General features: G+C 51.0%; 3 protein-coding genes and 2 non-coding genes across 5 annotated transcripts; 2 read left to right on the top strand and 3 right to left on the bottom strand.

Moving 5' to 3' along the window:
• Positions 1 to 428: 428 nt before the first annotated feature.
• On the bottom strand, positions 429 to 2,954 carry LOC108229003. Its single transcript, XM_025003385.2, has 5 exons — positions 2,800 to 2,954; positions 1,576 to 2,082; positions 1,429 to 1,505; positions 787 to 1,038; positions 429 to 709 (listed from the first exon to the last, which is right to left on the bottom strand). Exons 1-5 carry the CDS (start codon positions 2,924 to 2,926, stop codon positions 455 to 457), a joined length of 1,218 nt encoding a protein of 405 aa, XP_024859153.2. The 5' UTR covers positions 2,927 to 2,954; the 3' UTR covers positions 429 to 454.
• A 114-nt stretch (positions 2,955 to 3,068) lies between these two features.
• Positions 3,069 to 5,023, top strand: LOC108229004 (dual specificity protein phosphatase 18). Its single transcript, XM_037973168.1, has 3 exons — positions 3,069 to 3,255; positions 4,176 to 4,515; positions 4,600 to 5,023. Exons 1-3 carry the CDS (start codon positions 3,096 to 3,098, stop codon positions 4,826 to 4,828), a joined length of 729 nt encoding a protein of 242 aa, XP_037829096.1. The 5' UTR covers positions 3,069 to 3,095; the 3' UTR covers positions 4,829 to 5,023.
• Positions 3,128 to 3,213, top strand: trnal-cag. The gene has a single exon. It is a non-coding gene; the product is annotated as a tRNA-Leu (tRNA).
• A 255-nt stretch (positions 5,024 to 5,278) lies between the features above and the next one.
• polr2d (RNA polymerase II subunit D) lies at positions 5,279 to 6,874 on the bottom strand. The gene is made up of 4 exons (XM_017404658.3): positions 6,644 to 6,874; positions 5,870 to 6,050; positions 5,701 to 5,796; positions 5,279 to 5,542 (listed from the first exon to the last, which is right to left on the bottom strand). The coding sequence occupies exons 1-4, from the start codon at positions 6,717 to 6,719 to the stop codon at positions 5,464 to 5,466; spliced, it is 432 nt and encodes a 143-aa protein (XP_017260147.1). The 5' UTR covers positions 6,720 to 6,874; the 3' UTR covers positions 5,279 to 5,463.
• Positions 6,875 to 7,328: 454 nt separating this feature from the next.
• Positions 7,329 to 7,400, bottom strand: trnag-ucc. Its single transcript has one exon. It is a non-coding gene; the product is annotated as a tRNA-Gly (tRNA).
• Between the last annotated feature and the right edge of the window lie 1,913 nt (positions 7,401 to 9,313).

The following is a 9,313-nucleotide window of genomic DNA, read 5'->3' on the forward strand; positions in this document are numbered from 1 at the left end:
TACAATAACTGAGTATTTGTGACATTGTATGATAAAGTACATGCACTATTGGGCTCATCTTACCCACTAAAAAAATTTATTTCGTTAGTCCTCAGCATTGTTTATATAGCCCTGCGCCTTTAAGAATACTGTAGCAAGATGGCGCCGCTTTCGCCGCATCTCGACCCGAGCCTTTAAAGCGGCGTGTCATGTCTATACATATAAGTCATTGCAACTAGCATTTACAGAGCGGACACTGAAGGCAACACAAGCATTTACAGAGCGGACCCTGAAGGCAGCACTGGGATTTACACAGCGGACCCTGAAGGCAGCTCCATGCAGGAGCAGAGACACCTGTCTGAGGACAGTTACAGGTTGCAGAACAGCGTCCTGTTAGAAACTTGTCTCCTGTGGACTTGCGGACTCGTGGACCGGTTTTTAGACGGTTCTGGTTTCCAGGTGGACTTTTATGTCTCTACAGTTCTGGTCTCCTAGCTGCTGCGTCCTGCTGTGTCTTCGGTTGGACGTGAGGCAGGACTGCGTCCCTGTAGAACACCTCCAGCTTGGACACTGTCTCGTCCCACAGCTCGGGGTCAAAGGTCACAGGGACCACAGCTGTCTCCTTCAGGGTGAAGACAACAAGGTCAGCCCGCTTCAGACCCGTCACCGCCAGCTGGCACTGGATCTGAGTGAAGTAGCTGTGAGACGTCTTCAGGCGGTAGACTGGAGGCTGGACAGGTGGACAGAGAGGACATCAGAGAAGGACATGGGGACAGATGGACAACTAACATTGTTCTTCATTTTTACCTCTCTGTGGTTCCGTCCATCTTCGTCCTCGATCTGCAGACAAAAGGCGGGGTCGTCCCTGCAGGCGTCCTCCACCCGTCTGTCCCGGTGTTTGAAGGGACACTTCACCTCCAGGCAGAGCAGCCATTGGCCGGTCCGTCTGTCCGTCACGATGCCGTCGGGACTCGCAGCCAACCAGGGCCTCCGGGTGTCGATGAACAGACCGCAGTCCTGCACCAAGACCGGCCGGCCCAGCGCCGCCGTCTTCAGGGTCTGAGGGACCACATGACCAGTGACATCATCAGTAACAGCTGTTTTCAGTAGTTTGTTTGTTTGTTTGTGACCCAATAAATAAAGAACAGATTTTGATGAACTCTTCAGGAAACGTTGAGGTTTTTACAAAAAAAATGATTAAATTCTGGTTCTGATCGGGATCTCGATCCGGATGTTCTAATGACCCTCTGGTCTCAGAGTTCCTCAACGTTCAGTGATGACATCACTGATGATGTCATGTCCTGTGATGACATCACAGTGAGGTCTTTTTGTTTAAGAATTTAAAAAAATCAACTAAATTTCAAATTTGAGTTCCCTAATTGTAGAAAAGGATTTATTCTTTCGGTGCGTTCAGGTGATCCTTGGTGTTCTGGTTCTGGTAGAACCCACCTGGTACCGGCGGACAGCCTCAGACTCCATCTTTATCCCCCAGCTCATGGCTCTGGTCTGGACTCGGGGCCCGTCTCCTGTGGGGTCCGACAGGTGAGTTATTTGGTACCTTTGATCAGAACAGACAGGTTGGGGGGCGGGGCCTACCTGTGACTGCAGCCAGGTAAGAAAGGGGCGGAGCTTTGCTCTTGCCGTGAACGAAGCGGCAGTGGGCGATCCGATGAGCCACGGAGGCGGTGATCCGGTTCTTTCTCCAGGTAAACCAGGCCGGGTTGGTACTCTGTCCCCGGGTCAGAACCTCCACCCGGTCCACCAGACACCTGTCCAGGTGAGCGCTTATAACCAGCGGTACCTGCTCCGGTCTGGGAGGAGCTCCGTCTCCAACAGAATTCACATCCTTGTCTGGTTCTGGTCTCACAGCAGAACCAGCCCTGTTGCTGTCCTGGTTCTCCTGGACCGTGTCAGGCTTGGTTCTGGTCCGAGGACGGCGAGCAGTACTGGGTTTGGGCTTCTGGCTGCTGGGTTTGGCTGAAGCTCCGCCTCCTGCGGCCTGGATGGACGGGTGGTACCGGACCTGCGGGAGGATGGATTTCTGGGTCGGACCGGTCTGTAGGGAGACCTGTTTGGGGTTCTGCTTCTGCATGTTTGTTTGGTCTAAACAGGAACCAGAACCAAAACAAAAACTGGTTCAGTCTGAGGTCAAAGGTCATGATGAATAAAATCGAAATTATCACAGATAATATATTCACTGTAAACAGGGATGTTTCTCTTTTAGCCATCTTTTGCTAATTTTAGCTTCTGACAGCTTCCGTTCAGCTGCGAGCAGACACCGGATATAAACTCCTCCCGCGCCGCGCCGCTTGTCGTCACGTCCGGCGGACCGTAAAGGAGCGGACCCAGCCTCGGTTCGGATCCGGATCAACCCGCCAGACTCCTCGGTAGAAACGCTCATTTTATGATGTTTCCCTGAACGCAGCTGGACTCACGTGACTTTTTAAAGTTTGTTAGGAGCTGCTGGTGTTTTCGGCTTTAATCTTAATAAGACAGCCGCTCTCTTTAAACCAACAGAGAACTTTATTTTAGAATCTGTTCTCCTGTTTATTATAAAAACATCCCATTCCGGAGGCTTTAAAACGAAAAAACTGAAGGCCGAATTAAACTGAAGTACTCATTTATCACATTAAATGAAGTCAGACTTGAATCAAACATCAGATTGACGGATTACAGAACCGAATCACTGAGATGTAGAAAAGTCGCATGAAGTTCGGTTCGGAGCTACTGAGAGCGTCGCAGCTGAGAAAGGAACCGGGAGAGCCGCTCGGGTTCAGCTGTAAATAAATAATAAATAATAAATAAAGGAGATTGATCTACCTGCCAGGTGAGTTACCGGGCGGTCTGAGCAGAAGGTACCCGAACTGGGAGCCTTTGGTTCCTGACGCTTCTGTGGGTCGGGACAGGAGCAGATGTGAAACTGGGTTTTAAAAAGACGCTGACTCATCGAGGCGTGACAGACAGAGACATGTCCCGGACATGTCCCGGACTAACGCGTCTTCCAGTAACTCTACAAGATCACTGCAGGTCTCCACAGGTGTACCTGTCCTACCTGTCCATCCGAGCGGATCTTAAAGAGGAATACAAACCGTTGTTGAACCCGGAAGTGACTCTTTATGAGGCTCAGGCAGCGCGCGCTTGTCACGGTGTCAGGATGGCCGAGCGGTCTAAGGCGCTGCGTTCAGGTCGCAGTCTGGGTTCGAAACCGCGTGGGTTCGAATCCCACTTCTGACAGCAACCTTTTCCTGAAACCTCACAGCTTCATTAACGGAAACGGTTTGGAAATAATATAATTTATAATTCAGACAGAGAAATAACATTTTCTGTGATGATCCAGTGTGAACACTAAGCACTGTGCTGAAATGAAGCTAAACATTAGCTGGATGTAGCTAAAAGGCCATCCCATCCTGGCTGCTCATGTTGTTTAAAAACATTTCTTCTTTTCAGTTCTCCAGACCCCAGACATTCCTTAGTGGGTAAACTCAACTGAAAACCACTAATTTTGATGTTCGATCTTTATTTAAAGAAAATATTATCTCCTATCCATCTTCTGTATCTTATTGGAATAACTTTGCACAAAATCTTAACTGGGTTAGAATTTGGTCTCTCCCACAGAAATTCTTCCTTACTAAGAAAGTCAAAGAAGTCTCTTTTAAGTTGATCCATAAATTTTATCCAACCAAGCATTTCCTTCTAAAATACAAATCAAATATAGATATTTCCTGCTCCTTCTGTAAACATCTATTCATCTCTTTTGGAAATGTACCTATTCACAGAAATTTTGGAAAGATATAGCTGCTGTAATTACTAAAACTATACAAATTAATCTTCCACTTTACTTTTACTTTGAAAATATCCTGTTTGGTATTACTGATCACAAAACAAAAAATCCCTCTACCACCTTTTTTATTCATTTGATTTTGTTCCTCGCTAAATTTCACATTCACAAAAGCCAAGTAATGAATAGAAAAGCTCTTGTTGACCTCTTTAAAACAGATCCAACTGAAGGAGAACTTCAGGGAACCCTTGGAGAACGTTCTTTAATGTTGTTGGTTCTGAAAGGAAATCAGTTTTTATACTCGGGGACATTTAACAGACAGGCAGACACGGGTTCCTCTGAAGGACCTGCAGACCTCCTTGTTCTGGACCACCATGCAGGTCTCAGGTCTAAACACTCCTCTGTTTTTCCTCTTTAGTTGGTTCTCTGAAAGTCCTCGGGGTTCTGCGGCTCACCATGCGGGTCTCGGACCGCCTGTTCCTGGCGGATCTGGACTCGGCTCTGAACCGGGCAGTCTTGACCAGCAGGAACATCACGCTCATCGTCAACGCCAGTGGACTGCAGGACGTCCCCTACCCGCTAAAGGAAGACCTGGAGGTCGTCCCCGTCCCCGTCCAGGACCAACCCCACGCCCCTCTGAGTCTCTACTTCGACCTGGTAGCAGAGCGAATCCAGCAGAACCGAACAGGAACCACTCTGGTCCACTGCAGCGCCGGCAGGAGCCGCTCACCTGCTCTGGTCATGGCCTACCTGATGAGGTAAAACTTCAAGGTTCAGATCCAGTTGTAGGTCCAACTCGAACCCAAACCAGGTGTCCACGGTTCTGGTCCATGTCTCTGCAGGAGCAAGGGTCTCAGCTTGCATCAGGCCCATAAAATGGTTCTGGAGTGCCGGCCGTTTATCCGACCCAACGCCGGGTTCTGGAGGCAGCTGATGGACTACGAGAGGACCCTGTTCGGCAGGAACACGGTGAGGATGGAGGGCAGGTCCGAAGGAGTTCTGTCTGAGGTTCTGCAGGACCAGACGGGTCAACATGGAGCTGAAGGGATGGAAGACGGACTTTCACGTTGAAGAAGACGAGTGACGTCCAACTGGGTCCAACTGGGCCCGACCCGGTCCAACCTGGTCCGACCCGCTCCAACTGGGCCTGACCCGGTCCGACCCGGTCCAACTGGGTCCAACCTGGTTCAACCCAGTCTAACTGAGTCCAACCCGTTCTGACCCGGTCCAAATAAAAACAGCTGGTTTTAAAAGCTGAATGTCTGACTTCAGAATCCTTGGAGCCTCTGTTCAGGTGACTGATTGGTTGGTTGATGGATGGATGGATGGTTGGATGGATGGATGGATGGTTGGATGGACGGATGGACGGACGGATGGACGGATGGATGGTTGGATGGACGGATGGATGGATGGATGGATGGATGGTTGGATGGACGGACGGATGGACGGACGGATGGATGGATGGATGGACGGATCTACTTGATCCCGTTTAAAACCTCTGCTGAAGATAAAAGCCGACACTGAGGAGTAAAAACCACAGATTTTATTGACGACAGAACAGAAGGAATGATCGGAGCGATCAATAATTGATCGGAGCGATCGATAATCGGGAATCGATCGGAGCGATCGATAATCGGGAATCGATCGGAGCGATCGATAATCGGGAATCGATCGGAGCGATCGATAATCGGGAATCGATCGGAGTCTCAGTACTGGAAGCTCCTCTTGGTCTGGATGTCGTCCAGAATCTGCTGCAGCTCCTCGTCTTCAAACCGACCCTCCAAACTGAAAACACACGACCAGATTCAAAGGCAACTTTATTTAAAACTCAGATCGGACAGTTTTCAGCTCTGACAGAGACAGGCTCTTATTTTGAAGAGCAGGGTAAGGCCTCAGCCGGGTCAGCTGACCCGGTATGACCCGGCTGAGGCAGGTGGACTCACCTGGGGATCAGGGCTTTGGCCTCCTCGGCTGCTTCAGGACACAGATTGGCCAAACTGGCCAGTTCGAACTTATGGAGCTTCTTCTGCAGGAGGAGGCTGGGACAGACAGAACCGGGTCAGAACCAGACACACACAGAACAGGGCTAGAACCAGGGCCACAGAGGCGTACCTGCGGACAGCGGTGATGGTCTCTCGGTTCTTGAAGCGGCTGAAGCGGGCCGTGTAGTTGAGGGTCTTCATGAAGACCTCGGACAGTTCCTGCTCGTCCTCGGCGCTCTCGTTCTGCTGCTTCCTGTGTTCCAGCAACATGTGGACCTCCGAGTTCAGCAGCGTCTCTGCGCTCTCAAACTCTGGAACCAGAACAGGGCCCGTTAGAACCAGCAGGAAGTACAACAGCAATGACTGACTGTCACATCGTTCAGAGGACCCAACTGGATTCTCCCACAGCACTTGAACGCAGCTGAAACACACGTTTACGTGATCCGAACCAGAATCTGCACACATTTCAGAGAAGGTTCCTCAGATTTTACACGACGCTGTTCTCCAGCAGAACCGAGGGGTTATAATCACGTTCTTTAAGTTCTTAAGGTTCCAACAGGACGGGTTCTGGAGAAGGAAAATTGAGGAAACTGGGCTGCAGGGATGTTTTACTCACAGAGAAATTAGTGATTTTAACCCAAAATCATCAGAAAGAGGAGAAAATTCAACACAAATAGTTTGGTTATTTAAAGCTTTGTTTAAATTAATTTTTGTATTAAATAGGCCTAAACTTGTTTTCTTAAAGTGAGAATAAATTACTAACATATATTTCTAAGACTAAATTACTGTGATAAAAAGTAAAGTATATTGGCAACATCTCTCCTGGAGGCTTTTTCCTCCACAGGTCCTCCATCACATGTGGACCACCTCAGAACCGGGTCGGGTTAGTCTGTGTTCTGCTCACCTTTGGGAAACAGCAGCTGGGAAGCGTCTTCTTCTACGTCTCCGAGCTGCGGAGGAGCGGCGCCTCCGGCCGCCATGACGGAGCACAACCCGCGGGGAGAACCGGCAGCCCGGGGTCGGAGACGGAGACCGTCCGGAGACCACAAACACCTACACAAACAACAGGAAAGGAGACCGCGCTGAGTCTGTCCCTCACACACGAACACAGAACCACTTCCGGTGAGCTGCCGCTGCGGCTTCCGGTGCCTCTGAGAAATCCTTCCGCCCCCTGCTGGTTGGGGGTTCTGTGTTCCGGTTTTGTTAAAACCTGACTCGGTAGGATGATTTATTGTGTATAAATATTCAGTTCTCCAGTTTTTCTTGTCTTTGTCTTGTTTCTATCGATCTCCAGGGGGCAGAACCTGACAGCGGCCCGGTTCTGCCATTAGAACCCATCCTCTTAGTTCTCTGTTAAGAATATTAAATTTAAACTGAAGGTTCTGCTCACATCTTTAACCATGAATTGATGCGGATCCTTCAGTATTTAGTAATTTAAACATAAAAACCATCTTATTTCAATACTTCTGTTGAGGTTAGCCTAACGCAGGTAAAAACGTCTCTTTTTATAAATTTTACAACCACCGTTCATCCGGAAGGAAACGTCTGAAGAATTCCGTCAGTATAAATCACAATAAGGAAAATACAACTGCGTTGGCCGGGAATCGAACCCGGGTCAACTGCTTGGAAGGCAGCTATGCTAACCACTATACCACCAACGCGCTGATGAAAATCCGGCTGAAGAGCTCTACAACTCTTACCCGGAAGTGAGGCTGGTTGCCAGAAACTCTGGCCTCTGGGGGGCGCCATGCAGCCATACAACACAAACTGGGTCTCACCACATCAGCCCAACAGCTGTGCGACCTGAGGATATTATTCTGCAGTTCACATGTCCAACCCCCGACCACAGGTCGGAACTACATGCAGCTTTTAAAATGTGCCTTTTGGTTTGTTTTGGATGTTTTAGATCAGAAACAGGTTGATGGAGATAAATTCAGTTTTCCTCCAGTTTGACCCAGTTCAGTGAAAAGTCTGGGGCTTCTGGGCTCGTCCTTCGGTCTGTCCCCACATCAGACGGCTGGTTCCCGTCCACACCTGGAGCTGATGGTCCTCTCAGCTCGGACCTTCAGCACCGAGCCGCCATCAGAACAGAAACACGGACCCAGTACCAGGAAACCGGCTGTTACAGTCTGAGAGCTCAGACTGGTCCGCTTTTTACGGGCCACGTGTAGAACTGGTCCAGGTTCGTAAAACAAGACAGACAGGAACCATAAAGGAACGAGCAGCAGGCGGCGGGTCAAGTCAGAACCCCAGATCGGACCAATAAACTCTGAGACCGGGTCTGGGTTTTAGAGACAAACTGCTGCTGAGGGGCCGTGTCTTCAATGAAGAACCTGAGGTTCTGTGGGCCCCTGTGGGTCTGTAGGGCCCCTGTGGGTCTGTGGGGGCCCTGAGGGTCTGTGGAGGCCCCTGTGGGTCTGTGGTGTCCTGAGGGTCTGTGGGGGCCCCTGAGGGTCCGTGGGGGCCCCTGAGGGTCTGTGGAGGCCCCTGTGGGTCTGTGGTGTCCTGAGGGTCTGTGGGGGCCCCTGAGGGTCCGTGGGGGCCCCTGAGGGTCTGTGGGGGGCCCTGTGGGTCTGTGGTGTCCTGAGGGTCTGTGGGGGCCCCAAGGGTCTGTGGGGGCCCTGAGGGTCTGTGGTGTCTTGTGTGTCTGTGGGGGCCCCTGTGGATCTGTGTGGCCCTGAGGGTCTGTGGGGGCCCCTGAGGGTCCGTGGGGGCCCCTGAGGGTCTGTGGGGGGCCCTGTGGGTCTATGGTGTCCTGAGGGTCTGTGGTGTCCTGAGGGTCTGTGGGGGCCCCGAGGGTCTGTGGGGGCCCTGAGGGTCTGTGGTGTCTTGTGTGTCTGTGGGGGCCCCTGTGGATCTGTGTGGCCCTGAGGGTCTGTGGGGGCCCCTGAGGGTCTGTGGGGGCCCCTGTGGGTCTGTGGGGCCCTGAGGGTCTGTGGGGGCCCCTTCGCTGATGTGCTGTAAGTCCTGACGGTCAGACAGGACGTCTCAGCCGGGTATAGACACATCCGCTTTGACCTGCGGGACGTTTTTTGTTGTTGGCGGTCACCATGACGACGGGCCAGCAAGTCGTCTCCATTCAGGGCAAAAAGCAGAAGAGGAGGCGGCGGTTAGTGCGCTGTGGGAACCTGCAGAGACTGAGTCGGTGTTTCCTGAGTTTTCAGAGTGTGTGAAAGTGTTTCTGTGTGTGTGTGTGTGTGTGGATGGACAGATGAATGCACAGAAGTGTAATTAAATCGTCATCCTTCAGCTCGCTCTGAAAGTCTGTCTCCTCCTCCTGCTCGCTGAGTGACGTGCTGCCAGGGGGCCCCCAGAGACACAGAGGCAAGACGGGACGCTGTGTGGGAGCTCCGCCCCTCCGCTGGGGGACGTCTCTGTCCACTCAGATCCATCAGAGATAAACTGAAAAGATGTTCTGTCAGATGGTCAGAAACAGCAGAACCAAAACCAGCAGGAAGACAAACAAACAGAGACGGAAAGATTCAGGACAAGACACACCGATGGAAACACGCAGACGTTTACCAAAACACCTCCAAACACCTTAAAACACCTGGATGATGATGATGATGGTGAT

Source organism: Kryptolebias marmoratus, linkage group LG2, assembly GCF_001649575.2.
Source record: "Kryptolebias marmoratus isolate JLee-2015 linkage group LG2, ASM164957v2, whole genome shotgun sequence".
NCBI lineage: Eukaryota > Metazoa > Chordata > Actinopteri > Cyprinodontiformes > Rivulidae > Kryptolebias > Kryptolebias marmoratus.